The 16,953-nt window shown below is 27.6% G+C and overlaps 2 protein-coding genes across 2 annotated transcripts; one reads left to right on the top strand and one right to left on the bottom strand.

Moving 5' to 3' along the window:
• Positions 1 to 716: 716 nt before the first annotated feature.
• Positions 717 to 4,064, bottom strand: LOC107455547 (dnaJ homolog subfamily C member 8). Its single transcript, XM_016073151.3, has 2 exons — positions 2,641 to 4,064; positions 717 to 875 (listed from the first exon to the last, which is right to left on the bottom strand). Exon 1 carries the CDS (start codon positions 3,466 to 3,468, stop codon positions 2,725 to 2,727), a length of 744 nt encoding a protein of 247 aa, XP_015928637.1. The 5' UTR covers positions 3,469 to 4,064; the 3' UTR covers positions 717 to 875; positions 2,641 to 2,724.
• Positions 4,065 to 4,123: 59 nt separating this feature from the next.
• On the top strand, positions 4,124 to 16,883 carry LOC107455562 (coiled-coil domain-containing protein 32). The gene is made up of 3 exons (XM_016073178.4): positions 4,124 to 4,305; positions 10,333 to 10,508; positions 12,663 to 16,883. The coding sequence occupies exons 1-3, from the start codon at positions 4,224 to 4,226 to the stop codon at positions 12,795 to 12,797; spliced, it is 393 nt and encodes a 130-aa protein (XP_015928664.2). The 5' UTR covers positions 4,124 to 4,223; the 3' UTR covers positions 12,798 to 16,883.
• The last annotated feature ends 70 nt before the right edge of the window (positions 16,884 to 16,953 follow it).

Genomic DNA, 16,953 nt, shown 5'->3' with positions numbered 1-16,953 from the left:
AATATTATTTAAAAGTATTGAAAATTCGGGAGTATAATTTCAAGAGTTGAATAGACAAGTTATTTATATCATTTTAAACAATTTGTGAAAAGTTCCATGGTGCAACAAATAAAATTTTTGAAATTTAATAATAGTTAAGTTCGTAAATAAAAAACAGAGTTCTGCAGATAAGAGGTACATTTGCCTGATAATTAACTAAACAGAATGAATGTCTTTAATATTTAGTTGATCTCAATCAATGCACATAGCTTTCAATCTACGCTTAATATTTTTTTTTATAATTGGATTACTTTTCAACTTTTTTGAGACTGTTTCATACATTCTTAACCACCTGAGGAATAAAAATGATATAAAATCAGTAACATTTAATGGGTTTTCAATATTTTTCATTCATTCCTAAGCATTTATCATTTTTATTCTTTTACATTTCTCTTCATTTTATTTTTAAATCTGTCCAATCACAAAACTAAAATTGTAGCTTTATTCATAGGCAACAGACTAGAATTTGTTATTCATATGCTACACATCTTTCAAAACTAGAGAAGAAATACACTGACATTTTATGAATATACAAATTACTCTGTTTTTGCTGATTTTAATATCTATAGATTTTATTAGTAATGGTCACTTTATTCCAAACTATCTATATTGATGTTCCCCACTTGCTTCCATAGCATTCCTTATTGTTCCTATCAGCTGATAAAGAAATAAGCTAATTATAAAACAGAAAAATAACAATTTATTCTAAAATTAGCAATTTTTTTTTACATTTTTTTATCCTTCAGTTTCTGCATTTCATGTGATTTTATGCAAGTTTGGAATTCCTTTACTTCTTTTTGGCATTTTCTCCAATCTTTGGTCTCGGCAATACATTCCTGAAAATAAAATGCCATATTTTGGTATACATGATAAAAAAAGTTGATATTTTTCAGTCCAAAAATAAATAACTCCTTTACACAGAGAATTTATTTTGTCAATAAACTTACATAAAGCTTGTTTTCTTAATTGCATAGTTCAAACAATTTAGCACAAAATATTTTTCAAATAAGGACTAAATTCGTTCCATTGAAAGCTTACAAAACTACAATAATAAGTAAATAGACATAATACGAAAAAAGAAAAACTTTCAAAATGTTTTTTTGCAAATAAAATTTTTTTAAAGTAGCTACAAAACATTACTTGTTTTTAAAAAGCATGTATTTCTATATGCTTTTAAAAAATTAACACTTAGAATATCACAAAGATATATCTTGAAATAAATCCTTGATCTAAAACACAAATATGGTATTTTTATGGAGCCTACAAAATTTGTAGTATTCAGAAAGAGCTCTCTATTTTAAAGAAAACCATTTGATTATGAGAAGAAGAAAAAAAATCAATAAGTAAAATGCAAAAATGGCAGTTTTAAAATGCTGCCAACAATGTATACAAACACTGAATGAAAAAAAAGATCTTTGCAGGCAAGAAAATAAAATTTTAAAAAATGCAATGCAAAGCATTTAGCTAAAACCAAATATTTTCAATACAGTTCCTAACTATATCCAACAAAAAAGAATTGCTTTCTAATGAATTTATTGACAATTATTGAGATAAATGAAAGTCAAAGAATATCAGTTTTATTCACATTCATTTTAAGACTACAAAGTAAAAAAATACATTTTGTAAAAAATTTAAAACAAGTAAAATGCAATTACTAATTAATACCAATTGTAGATTAATTAGCAAGACACCTTGTTACTTCTAGTGTAATACTTGACTTGATCATCTTAAATACCTAAAAAGTCTTTTTATTTAAAACATTAAAAATTTTAATACTCATGACAGTATATTAATAACAATGATCTGTAAGGATGGACTAGATTTTAAGTTTTCAGTGATATATATTTTTTAATAACTAGGTAAGTCTAATTTTTTCTTTGTAGCTGCCCAAAGATCCAAGAATCAAAACTTGAATCCATAAAAATGAACATCTAGTGGAAAGTCTCCCTTTCTTATAAAAACCGATTTAAAAAGTTTTACATCTTTGTTGATTAGATATTAAAATTGATTTTGAAAATAGTAATAACATAAATTCTTATTATGTGTAAGAAACATTATATATTGGTTCTTTTTATATGGCTTACAACATAGAAATGAAAAGTAAATATTTCTGTTCAATATCAAGTATACATGAAATATCATTTAAAAAGTACAATTCTTAAATATAATTATGTAACATTTAGACAATTTGATATGTTGTTCACATTTAAAATTGTGGTAAGGATAGCATAAACCATATTGTTAAATAAAACTTTTTTTTTAACTTATAAGTACTTTATAAATAATGTGTACTTCAAGAAAGTTGAAAAGATAGCTTGCCTAAATTATTTGTTTAGAACCAGTTTATGAAGTTAGATTTATAAGGTTCAATTATAATTTGGAGTTAATTATGATTTTTTGTATAGTTGAATATATTTATAAATGACAGTTAATGTAGTCCTAAGTTAGTTCCAGATATATTTAGCTAAATTTTAAAAATAATAAACCAAAATTTTATTTCAAGAAGTAAACTTTTATTTAGTCCATTTTACTTAAAGATGTTGAGCTATTGTACTGTATTTTGGAAGCAACTGTAATATGCATATTTTTCATAATACACACCATTTAAAAAAAGCAGCTGAGATTTCAAACAGCTCTAGTCTGGATAAACCTTTAAAGGAAGAAACATTCCTTCAATTAATTGATTCAGCGTGTTTCTGCTTTATGTTTAGGAGGGCGGAATTCTTTAACTTTCTTCTTTTTCGCTTTTCCACCTGTCTGGAATTCTTTCCAACTAGTGATTCGGTTATCTCTGCTTTCTTCATAGTTTTTCTGCCATTCCTTATCAGTCTTTTTCTTTTCTTCTTCCTCTATTTCCTCCTCTCTCTTACGTTTCCTTTCTTCCATTCCACGTTCTTCCGCTTGTCTTCGTTTTCTTTCTAAATCTGCAAACAGCTTCATAGTCAAAACATAAACAGCATGCTTATATTTGGCAGGGTCATCTTCCTCTACTTTAGTTCCCTTTCCAGCTTTTTTCTGTTTTCTCCTTTTTTCTTCAACCATCATGTCGGTGCGTCCTTTAGCCTCTTCAACTATCTCCAAAGCTTTAGCACGTTGACCATCATCATCCAATGATTTATATGCTTTATTTATAATATCAAAAGCTTGTTGAGCTCTGTCTCTATCATCAGGATTTTTATCAGGATGAACTAATATAGATAATCTTCGATACTGCTTTTTAACATCGTCAAGAGATGTTTCCGGCTCTATTTGCAATACTTCAAATGGATTTAAATTAAAGTATGTGCTACCAGGTCGGAGCAATCGATCAATTTGTTGTTTTGGCGTAAGAACTGAATCTCTTTTCTCGATTTCTTTCACTTCGGCAATGAAATTCGAAAATAACGCCTCTGTTGGTTCGGCATTAGGTAATGGTATGTTTAAATCCATTTTGAGAAATCTAAACGATGAAACTCAAATTTTAAAAATTCCTTTCCACAAAAAGAGATAACTAACAAAGCACTACCAGTGCTTTGCTTATTTTGAAGTTAATTTACAGTTGAATGCAGGAGAATGTCAGTAATAGTTAGCTAATCATACCTGAACTTTGTAATGCAAATCTGCACATCCAGTTTTATTTAACAATTTATCAACGAGATCTATATCGTCACTGCTAGAATTTTGATGTCCCGTAAAGGATGCTTTTGCAGCCATAAAATTGCAGAACACAGTATGATTGTAAGAGTAGTGAATATCAGTATTTTAAAATTTTAATCAAACAAACAACATTCGACTCATAAATGGCTTCATATTCAACCCGTTTCAACCAATCAGACAATTACAATGGTGGATTGTTGTTTTTACTTTTATTTCACTTCATTTGCCGAAAGAAATTTATATTCAAAATATTTTATTCATAAATTGCATGCTTTAATTTAAACATGTCAAACGAAGCTAGGAATTTAATGGAAAGAAAGGGAAAAAATATTAATTATATAATCTGTGGAATAAATGAATTGAAACAGTAGGTGTTGAGCACAGCTTTTAGCTGAGACAAAGATTATTACAGGACAAAAATAAGCAACCGGAAGTGTTTGACTCCCTGATTCTGGATTTAGTAAATAAATAAAAGTCAGGCTGAGCACTGCCCTGAACTGAATTTGGGGAGAATTAGAATTTTTTAATAATAAACTTATAGCTATAAAATGCAAGAATTGAATGATACCAAAGCAATCTCCTCTGAGTTTGCACATTTGCCAGATTCAGAGAATTACATAAATAAACTGGGTATATTTTTTCTTATATTGAAACTGATTTATTTTGAAGTACTTCATCATTGTAACTTTCTTCCTTCTAAATTTATTATTTTAAGAAATGCTTAAACATGTATTACTTTTAAATCTTGTACTCTTTTGCGTAGGAAAATCTTACGTTTCTTGAAGTGTTATAGAATTAAATTGCAGCGAAAGCCTTGTATGAAACATTAAGTAATTATTTAAAAGTTGGGAGAGATGTATGTTCCATCAGGACGCAAAAAAGGCGAAAAAAAACTTGAGATACATGTTGAACTGGAGCTGTTCATCAATAATCTCACACTTTTTTTTTAATATTTTCGACCCCATCTTCCACTAAGTCACAAAGTATCACAGTTCGTGGCAGGGTTTGTTGATTTAAATCAGCTTGATTTTAATCACGATTTAAATCATGATTTAAATCAAATGATTTTTTTTAAAAAATCATTGATTTGAATCAACTAATTTTTTAGTGTATATATTGATTTAAAAAGTTAAAAAACAGTGTTTTGAATTATTGATACTTTTATTATTTCTTTTCTTAGTTTTAAAATTTATCTTAAATATATTGCTGCATTAATTAATTTTAGCTAACTAAATTACTTTCTTTCTTGGTATGTGTTAAATTCTAACACATTTGAAATTACATCTATAAAAATCTTGACTCTTGAGATTGAAAGTACAGATTAAAGTAAACATTTAAGTATTTTTTTCTCATAATATGTTTACAGTATCTTTGACATCATCAGATTTTCTATAAAGAAATTTTGTGAAAAAAAATTTTCAATGAGTACATAGATTTTTTTAAAATTTTTTTTTAGCTTAACTTATCTGTTTTGATGTAGGATTAAAAACGAATATTTTAGTATAAAAATATATAGATTAAATATTTATTTATTTTTTGATTAATGACTACATTTATAAACACAATCTGCTACATTTAATTAGTCATTTTAAAAATCAAAAGAGAAAAAAAAAAGAAATCACAATTTTAAATTAAAATTATGATTTGGTAATTGAAACTTTGTTTTAATAGTTAAAGTATGTCTTAAATACTCTATTTCATCTAGTCTTTAAATTTCAATCATGCATTTGTTTCAAAATAGTTGCTATGCATTCAAAGCTATGTACTATAATCAAAAATTGTTTTAAGTANTAGTTTGTTAGAGGGTTGCACCCCCTTTTACATTATTCTGCCGGCGCCCTTGCCAGCACGTAAAGGGAATACATAACGTTGCTGCAGATGCGCTGTCCATAGTAAACATCGCTACCATAGAAACACCTTCCCACGTCAATTATCAAGAAATGGCCAACAACCAAAAAGGTGACCAGGAACTGGCCGAAATTTTAGCTCAAACCGGTTACTCATTTTTGGTACTTCAACATTTCTTAATAGGTAATCCTAGTGTGGAGCTGTTTTGTGATGCATATACTAACCGGATTTGAAAATTCGTGCCCGAAGTGGACAAAAAAAATATTTTTTCCAAACTGCATTCTATTTCACAGGTATTAAAGCTTCTTTAAGGTTGGTGGAGGAGCGATATGTTTGGCCTGGTATAAAGAAAAATGTTAGGACGTGGGCTCAGCAATGCTTGGCAACGTTCTAAGGTGACACGTCACACGCAGAGCAAGCTTGGTACGTTTGTTCCACCTAATGCCAGGTTTGAACATGCGCACATCGACATCGTAGGTCCCTTGCCGCCATCAGAAGGTTTTCGCTACTGTCTTACATGTGTCGACGGTTTTTCCAAGTGGCCAGAAGCTTACTCGCTAGCAGATATATCAGCCAAATCTGTTGCTTCAACTTTCTACCCCGGATGGTTGCTGTTAATTTACGTCGCACTAGAGCTGCACAATGGGCTATTGGCGACGGTCTGGGAAACATCCCGGAGGATGATCCGAAGACATGCCATCACAATTTTGATCCTCTGCGGAGGGGATGGCACCCCCGCTTCGGTAGCCCGACGACCTGCAAGCGAAGTCGAGCACTTTACGGTAGCACAGTTTAACGAGGATCAATACCGCACACCCTCGGTCCCTGCGCAGACTGATCCAAGTGGTCACCCACCCGCAGACTGACCGTAGTCAGTGATGCTTGACTTCGGTGATCTGCTGGGAACCGTGTCTTAACGATCAGTTCACTGCGGGACCTACCCCGGATGGATTGCTAGGTTTGGAATACCCCTACCAATCACAACAGACTAGGGAAAACAGTTCGAAGCCTCACTGCTTGATGCCCTGACTAAGTTTCTGGGTTCGGCCATCACCTCCTCCATCAAAAATTCTCCACACGGTCTTTTATAAGCAGTCCGCGCAGACTATTTAAAAAGTGAACCAGTTGTGCGAATGAACCCAAAACCTTTTGTAAAAGTAATTGAGAGAAATTCATCATATATATTTGAGAATTGAATCTGTAGTGGTTGACAAGTGAATAAGGCAAACCAATAATATTCATAAATAAAACAAATTTTTAGTCATATATTTGCTACCTATTTCTTATTTTAACTAGATTTTGTATTAAATAACTCGTTCGGAAAGCAGGGTTTGTTGATTTAAATCAGCTTGATTTTAATCACGATTTAAATCAAATGATTTTTTTAAAAAAATCATTGATTTAAATCAATTAATTTTTTTATATGTATATATTGATTTAAAAAGTTAAAAAACATTGTTTTAAATTATTGATACGTTTATTATTTCTTTTCTTAGTTTTAAAAATTTATTTTAAATTAATTGCTGCATTAATTAATTTAAGCTAACTAAATTACTTTCTTTCTTGGTAAGTGTTAAATTCATTTGTCACACATTTGAAATTACATCTATAAAAGTCTTGACTCTTGAGATTGAAAGTACAGATTAAAGTAAACATTTAAGTACTTTTTTCTCATAATATGTTTACAGTATCTTTGACATTATCTGATTTTCTATAAAGAAATTTTGTGAAAAAAAAATTTCAATGAGCACATAGATTTTTAAATAAAATTTTTTTTAGCTTAACTTAAATGTTTTGATATAGGATTAAAAACAAATATTTTAATATAAAAATATATAGATTAAATATTTATTTATTTTTTGATTAATGACTACATTTATAAACACAATCTGCAACATTTATTTAGTCGTTTTAAAAATCAAGAGAGAAAGAAAAAAAAAAGAAATCACAATTTTAAATTAAAATTATGATTTGGTAATTGAAACTTTGTTTTAATAGTTAAAGTATGTCTTAAATACTCTATTTCATCTAGTCTTTAAATTTCAATCATGCATTTGTTTCAAAATAGTTGCTATGCATTCAAAGCTATGTACTATAATCAAAAATTGTTTTAAGTAGTTAGAGCTTCTAAAATATTCTTTTAATATAATTTTAATATTAATTTAATTTTAATTAAACATTTATAAAGTTTTTTTGGTCATAAATCAAAGATCTTACAGTGTATTTGAATAAAAATCATAAAAATGTGATTTAAATTAAAAAAATCCGATTTAAATAAAAAAATCTGACTTTTTTTATTTCTTTTAAAAAACTCAAAAAAATCACGAACCCTGGTTCGTGGGGATATTTCCGTATCGTGATCTGTTGTGCCAACTACAATCGCCAAGGTGCCAAATAGATTTCAAACCTGCAAATTTTTTTAAAAAAAACATGTAGATGTTTTCCCCAGGGTGGATACAAATTATATCTTTCGAGTTGGTCTCTTTCTGTGCTGTTTTTTTTTTAAGTTTCTCGCGGGCCACTGCCCGGAAATTTCTAAGACTTGGCGATTATTCTGCCACAGATCACGATAAGGAAATCTTCCCACAGTTCACCATGCCCACCTACACTTATCACATGGCATGCTAAGTCACATATATACCTATACTTACCCCTGTAATCACCAACCCGATCAAGTTTTGGTCATGAGTGAAAAATGTCATCATGCCAAAATCTGAGACCGGCCCAAAAATTCAAAGTCAAATTCATTACTTCGTATGACTTGCTGAGTTCGAGTATTTAGCTTCATTTGGTTTCAGTTTCTAATAAAGCATAGCTGATCATTGCGGTGCATCAGATTTCGACAAAATAAATGTATTTTGGTTATTATAAATCACGTAAATAAAAGCATAATGCTTTTTATTTTTATTCTAAAATTATATGATTGGCGTAATTTAATGATTTCTCATTATGTGTCTATTTCTGTATACATGATTTCAAATCAGTAGCTTCATTCATATTCTTTAATGGGAGATTCATGTATCAATCATTGAAATAGAAAGGAAAAGAATATATTTTCCATATAATCAACTAAAAAAAGAGATATTTTTCTCTCTTTCCCTTTTTTTTGTAATTTTTTTTATTCTGCTATACATATCGATGTATACATAAGAGTATGTCTTTAACACAAAATATGTGTATTATTTTTTAAATAAAAATGAATGAGAAAAATTTTCCACTTTGAATAAAATTATATCTTTTATGAAGTTAAAAAAAATTATTAATTAACTCATCATTATTAACATAATTAATTACAGTTTAATGAAAGAAAATATTTGAAAAATGTTAAGATGCCTCAAAAAGTCAAAGTTTTTATAAAATAGCATTGTCTGATTTAAATACAAAATTTGTACGGGACTGCAATTTGTGATAAAAGTTAAACATTTAATGCATTGATATCAGCTTAAAATTACCCCTTTTTTTATGATGAATCTAAGTTACTTAAATAGAACTGTTCTTATTTTAAATAGAAAGTATAGTTCATGCAATGTCAAATGTATGCCTTCGCCACCTTGCCAAATGTGATAAAATCGTAAATTTAGTAAAACCAATTGAATTTTGATAATGTATAATGTAAGCAACTAGAGAGATTATGAGAGCTTAAAGAAAAACGTAAAATACTGATCAATACATTTGTTGACGTGATATCATGTGAAAAAACTTTTTCCTACAGTTTGTGTTAATAAAGCAGGTTAAGTGGTAGCTAGATGCATATTGCAATCCTACTATTTTACTAGGAAATACGTGTTCTGATGATAATAACAAATTTTTTATTAATTTTAACTTATTGTAAAATTTACAAATTAAAACGGTTACTAAAATAAAAAAATTTAACTTCAATTTCATCTTTATGGACTGCTACTTTTAGTGTACGTGTTCTGATGATAGATTATAACCGCCTGCACTCAGCTGGCAAGGAACGTGTTAAGCCCCCACTCAAATTTTGTTAAAAAATTTCTGTGAGTAGTATAAAATTCAATGAAACAGAATAAAGCAGAATTAAATAATTCAAATTACTTATCTTTTACCGTGATCCTTTTTTTCTGAATAATTACAATTGCAACAGTAAAAATAAGAAAGACGGTAGAAATTATTTTATTTAAAAAAAAAGGCTTAAGAATGAAATATTATATTTAAAATGAAATATATTTATTTTACAAACAGTTGGAATCTAAAGAAACGTCTAATGTTGCTTCGAAATATCGTTATATTACTGGTGTAGTCTAAGAAGTTATCAAAAATTAATCCCAACCTATTTGTATTTCTTTTTCTCAAAAACAATAAAATTTTTACATCTTTGATCTTCTCTCCCACTCATTGCTTATTTACTCCTCTGCAACTGTAAAATGACTCTTGATTTGAAAAAAAATAGGAAAAAGATATAATCTTGTCTTCAGTTCAGATGATTATGTCCGGAAAAGTAGTTCTTTCTAGTATTGTATTAATATAGTCAAAGCAAAACATATCAAAACAATAGTGTGAGTGCAATCATATCAATACAATGAGTCTCACTATTGTATTGTTATGTTTTGCTTTAGCTATACATAATAATACAATAATAGAAAGCACTACTTTTTTGGATATAATCGTGTGAGCTGGTGACAAAATTATATCTCTTCCTAATTATTTTTTTTATAATTTTAAAATTTTTTAAATTTGAATATTTTTTAAAAACATTTTTTAATAATTATTTCCTTTTGGAATTCTTATTATCTTTTTACTTGTTTTCTCTATATTTTTTATATATAGATGCATTATCTTTTATAATAGAGAATAAATTATGCAAGCTGAAAGGATCTGACAAGGCACTTTCGTCCAAAAGCATGTTGATGGTCTTAGAGAAAGCAAAAGATGATTACTTAAATCGTCTCATGACATCTTCCAGTGATAACCTCACACCATTTGATGATGATGCTGACAAGGAAGTTTCTGTTTCATATCTTGAAGTAAAGTTATTTTTAATTATTTAAATTTATTATTTTGAGGATTATGTTTTTAGTGTATGAGTTAACAATGTTCCCAATGTTCCCAAATACTAAATTTATTTGTCATTTTGTCCTTTATGTTGGTAGTGCTTTACCTGCAACTCAGTATCCAAATAAATACAGTTGTAAAATGATTTACATGCAACACCCAAACTTCCAACCAAAATTAAATGTAAAAAAGTACTTACAGCTGTTTCTTCAAACATTTTTTACATGTTATTCTTCAACCAATATTACAATAATAAAACTCAGAAAAAGTAGATGTACTAATTCAAGATGTAAAAAGTATCTGTTGATGTTTGTTGAATGTTGGTGATGTTGAATTTTTTAAGGAAATATTTCTTTAATCAATCATGAAAATAACATTCACATAGAAATATAAGCAATGGTAGGTGTAGAATTAATTCATTGCTTTGCACAATAATATATCTACTGCAAGTTTTTGCAATTTTGTTATTCATATTGCATCACTTTATTATTTTTTTTATCTACACACAATTCTTGAATAAATTTAATGAAAGGAGTGTTATTAAACCCTTTTAAGGAAATGAAATTTCTACAAACGGTGTAAAAAAAAATTTCCTCTCCGATTCAGTAAAATATTGTTTTGTTTCACAAAGTTTAAGAAAAGGTTGGTACTTATATAAAATATTGTATACCCATTTTGGTTAAAACCAAAAAAAAGCAACACGAATTTTCATCAGGAATGGAAAATTATATATCAAATAAGTGGTTCTTCTTTTAAGGCTTCTCATTAAAAGTGTTTTTTTCTTCTTTTTTTAATCCTATGTTTTAAAACATTAATTTCATTTTTTTTAAAGTAAATTTTTGATTTTTTTTAATTCTTATTAAATATGCATTGGTTACAATCATGAAATGATATTGTGATAATTTGGCAGAATTTGCACCTACTGTACTGGTCAACAGGATTTTACACAAGTGACAGAAAATTCCTTGTTAATTCTGAGTTTTGCGTGTAATGGGGGCATTTTAAACTAAATATTTATAAAAAATTTCTTCGTTAAATCAGGGCTTGTAATAACCAAAGTCGACTGTATTCTAATATTTCTAATAACAAGTCAAATGCTCATATAGATAATTTAATCTTACCCGATTAATAACAAACATAACAATGTACTTTCAAATTGTGAAAAGGAATTAATTGTTCTAACATGACTTAATTTTCTATTACAATTTATGAAATACTAAAATGAAAGGTAAATTAATTTTAATTTTCTAAAACTAAATTAAAATGTTAATAATTTTTTTTTCCCAGCAAGTTCTTTAATTTGTAAAATTTTTTTAGAACTGCTTGTTAGACAACTCTATAAAATTACAATTGAGTATTTACATATATTTTTCAAAAACACTCAATTACCCTTTCTTTGATTTTATGTATTTTTAGTGTTTTGCTTTAATTATTCCACTAACACTTTCCAGTACTTATATTTTTTAAAGCTCTTTATAAAAAGGTATTCAAACATTTCTTAACTTTTGTTTGAATATCTGGCTAACATTATCAGATGCTTGGCTATTTTGAACTAAGGGAAAATATTCATTTAGTTAAGGAAAAAAATTCTTTGCATTTTTATAATAATTTAAAATAATTTTAATTAACTCAGACGCCCATTGGCTGAGTGGTAGCACTTTTCACTCTAGTGCCTCAGGGCTTGAGTTCGATCCTCAAACCGGGCAAAGTTGACTCAGCCTTTCATCCCTCCAGTGAAAAAAATAAGTCGATAGAATAAGTACCAAGCGTGCTTGGGTACTAAATGCTGGGGGTTCCACATTCGGCTGTACACCCAACCGGAACATCTGCTCCTGCATCCTAGAACCCAGGGTCAAGAAAACTAAGATGGGTACAATAGGCCTTCGCCCTCTATGAACTGTTGCACCACTGAGTTTTAGTTATAATTGACTCAAGACATGAAGTATTTTTCAATATTGATAATGTTAACTACAGTAAACCATAATTTTTTTCATAATTTCTTACACATTAACATGCATAATACTTATGTTTATATTTTTTAGTTAATTATTTATCTCTTTAATTGACGAGCTACATTGGTAAGAGTAGTAGCCATATAATTTTAAAGTTTTATTATTTTTTTTCAGAAAAAACTATTTCCTGAAAAAATTGGGGTAACCCAAGAAGAGTTGCAACATCTTTTAGAATCAGATGTTTTGGCAAAAGCTACTGCAGAGAATGGATGTAAAGACTCCTTAGCGGATGTTAACATTGACAGATAAATAATATATGTGTATGAAGTAATTCCTGAAATGGATGTTTTTCTGCTGTATCATATTATATAAAATTTATAATAATTTATATTAGTAGTATATAAATACACAAGTGGGCGACCTTTGTGCTAAAATACAAATTAAGGTAGACAACGTTAAAGAGCACAAAAATATTATTAAAAGCAGACAGCTGTTTCGGATGCTCAAAGGGCAACCTTCATCAGTGCAACAGAAAACAATAAGTATTGTTTTCTGTTGCNTTAAAATATAAATACACAAGTGGGCGACCTTTGTGCTAAAATACAAACTAAGGTAGACAACGTTAAAGAGCACAAAAATATTATTAAAAGCAGACAGCTGCTTTTGTCATCAGTGCAACAGAAAACAATTGTTTTCTGTTGCACTGATGAAGGTTGCCCTTTGAGCATCCGAAACAGCTGTCTGCTTTTAATAATATTTTTGTGCTCTTTAACGTTGTCTACCTTAGTTTGTATTAGTAGTATATGTTTATTTTAACATCAACGTTTGTAACACATGCTTGTTTTAAACTAAAATATGTCATTTTATTAAAGTGAAGGGGATCATTATATTGTGGACATGCTCAGAGCATGGTAAAATTCTTATCAGGCATGTATCTTTTAAATGTGCTTACTCATCGTGGCATGCAATTTCAATCAACTGAGAAATGTGTGGATAAACAATTCCAAAGGAGAAAAGAAGAATATCGATTCTATTTCATAAGATCTAATTGATGAGAATTTTATTGCATAAATAAGATTTTCTAGAACAAAATTAGCTTCTTCCTCCCTATAATCATGAATATTTTTATATTTAAAAAAAATGCACCAAAAAAGTGAGCATATTGAAATGCACTTGCTGGTAATACCTAATACTTCTGATAATAATACTTCTTTGTTAATTATAAAACTTTACTTCTACTACACAAATGTTTATTATATCAAAACATCCAATGAGAAAAACTAATTCTTCAGAAGTCCCCATCAATATCGGTGCTAATTTTGCTTGTCACTTATTATTGTTAATATTGAATACTTTTTTAATAATTCTGATTTATATTTAAAATGAAAATGTATGTGAAGATATATTATTGTTAATGTCTTTTTTTTTCCCCTACAGATTGTTAATTGTTACATTTATATGTTTTTATTATTGCGCATTGAAAAAAGATGTTACGGCATGTAAAAGTTTCATTTGGACAAATATTTTGTAGAATAGCATGCCCAACTGAACACATAAAATTGTTTAGTTTAAGTCTTGTAAGGTATCCATGCTAACAAATGACTATAAGTATCTTTTATTTATAAATTTAAAAAATTGCTTTGTTTTAAATAAAAGAATTGTTTTGATGGTGAATTGAATAAAAAAAAATTTCTTCCTATTTTTCTAATATAAGTATCCTGAAATTTGATTTTTATTTAGAACACAAAAAAAATATATCATTCTAATTGACATTTGATCTAATTACCAGATTTTCATGCAAACTAATATGCAATAATTTGAAGGGATTAATAAAATTTTAAACATGTTTTTTAATTATTGCTGTTTATAAATTAAGTTATATTATCAAACACATAAATATATTTTCTCTAAAAAACCATATGTTTATTTTTTTAAACGTTTCTTTCATTTGCTTTAGAAATGTAGCCACAATTAGGAAAATTAATTTTAATTCTAATTAAAAAAAATATTAAGTCAAGAGAGATCAAAAGTTTGAATCCCTTAATATTATTATTTTTTTACATATTTTGACAATCTTATCTTTGGCGCTTTTTACTAGAATCATAAAAATTTTTTGCATGCAATTAAAAAATATGTTGATCTGAACATAATTTTATGTAGAAACAAATTTTTTTATATGATTTATTGTTTAACTTAATTGTAGAAAAAAGTTCATTGTGTAGCAGTGTTACATTTTCTTAAACATTGAAATTTTTAATAACAAAATACAAAGCTTAAGTAAAATTGATTGAATAGATCCTGGGATATAAGAATTTTCAATTTTCTTACATTCCAGGAACTATTTAAATGATTTTGTTCAAGTTTTAGATTTTGTCATTAAAATTTAAATTGTTTAAGAAAACATAAAATTGTGTATTCCTTTACAATTTAATATTTGATGATTATTAAATTAAATAATTATAAATAATTGTTAAGTGGACATGCTTTTTAACTGCTCTCTTTGACTATCCTGTAGGAGCCGTAATCTAAGTTGATACAAGCCATCTTATTTTGAGAAAGAATTTATATTTTTATGTCTGACTTCAGATCAAAGATAGCTCAAATAAATTTGCATATTTAAAATGTGATTTCCAAATTGTTGAGATTGTATCATGTGTGAAAATCTGATCATTTTGATATAAAATTTTTTTCGAGTGAGATGATTTCTTTTTCAGTTTAGGATTTATGATTAAATATGTTTTTGTTTAAAAACTTTTCATTTTTTGCAGCATTATTTTTATTTTATAACATGCTGGATATAATTGAATAATTCTTAATTATGATTTTCATAGAATAGTTAAGGTGAATTTGATTATTTTAAATGTATATATTTCTGTTGTCAAAATGCTTAAAAAAGTAGATTTGACTGTAAACCATGTAGTGTCTATTTATTTATTATTTTTTTTAAGTTTACATCTTTTACTGTATTATTTTTCTTACCTGCAATTTTTTAATTCTTTACTTTAATCATAAAGTGCTAAAATTAAGGCTACTTTTATTTTCTTAAATGTAAACAAAATTGTATTGAAAAAAGGGTGCAAATTCAACTGTGATTGTAACTTTCTCTTACATACCAAACTACACAACTTTTCTTATTATTGTTACTTTTCTCAAAAATAATCTGATTTTAAATTTAACTATGACTTAATTTATTATTATTTTACTAGTACATAGTATTTATTTGATGCAAAACATTATAAAATTTTATTTTTTGAATTTGATGTCTAACAAAATAAAGGAGAGGTGAGTCTTTCTCTCAGTATTTATCAATGTTCTTTTCATCTTAATATTATTTATATTATATTATTAAATAATACATATTTAGGCAGCAAATAAAAATGATTTGAACTGCTACTGTGCTTTAAATGTTGCCTTTTATAATGTTGTTATTAGTACTAAATGTAACTATATAATTACTGTTATATCATTTTATCTGAAAACTTTCAAAATGGGTGCTTGAATGTATTACCACTTTATTAGTACAGTAGAACCCGAATTATCCGACACTCCTGGAACCTGAGGTATGATGGAAAATCGAATTTTATGTGTATGTAAACAACTTTTAAGTGAACACTACTCAAAACGTTTAGTGACTAAAATAAAGTTTATTAAAAAACCTTATTTATGTTTTATATTTCTATTATAAATAACGATGCAATGTCAGAAAAAGAAACATAGAAAATATTTTGTTTTCCATTAAAGTGTAGTTAATTAGCACATTTGGGTATTGTCATTACAGCAAATGGAATGGAATTTAGAGACACAAGGTCTAAATATGAATGAATGAGTAATTAAATAACATCAGTTCAAATAATGATGAAGCGTGTCCCGAAAGAGGTGCTGGATAACTAAAATATCAGGTGTCGGATTATCAGGGTTCTGCTGTAATGTTTTTTATTGACCTAAGCTAACTAAGAGTTATAAAAAGTTTCATTAATTTTTATGTAGAATGGGTGCTTTGTTTTACTATGTTAAATAAATAAAGTTTTTTTTAAAAAATATTATAGTCTTCTTGTGGTTCAAAATTTAGTTAATATTTTGAACAAAATATCCCACCTAAATATCCTTTATTTAATACATGATAACTAAACGTAACATTACATTTCATTTTGTATTCTGTTGACAAACTAAATATTTACTGGAAAAAGACAAAAATTAAACAAATGTTGTATATTATTTCATTAATTTAGGTTATGTTCCAACCTCCTTTTGATTTTGTATTTCTACTGTAAAGTGCCAGTGTAATTTTTCTCCAGTACAACATTAAATTTATAGGACAAATTTGTTGTTTGCTTGTTTAATTCACTCTGAAATATGCATGCTATTTTAGTAAATAAATTTGTTTGGATCTTTAAATATTTTTTTTGTGAAATATATCTTTCTTTTGTTAATATTTTGTAGTATTTTCTCTTTTTACCGAATGAAA

This window comes from Parasteatoda tepidariorum, chromosome 9, assembly GCF_043381705.1.
Source record: "Parasteatoda tepidariorum isolate YZ-2023 chromosome 9, CAS_Ptep_4.0, whole genome shotgun sequence".
NCBI classification, from domain to species: Eukaryota; Metazoa; Arthropoda; class Arachnida; order Araneae; family Theridiidae; genus Parasteatoda; species Parasteatoda tepidariorum.
Note: the sequence above shows the minus strand (reverse complement) of the source record. Positions and strands in the feature narration are given on the sequence as shown.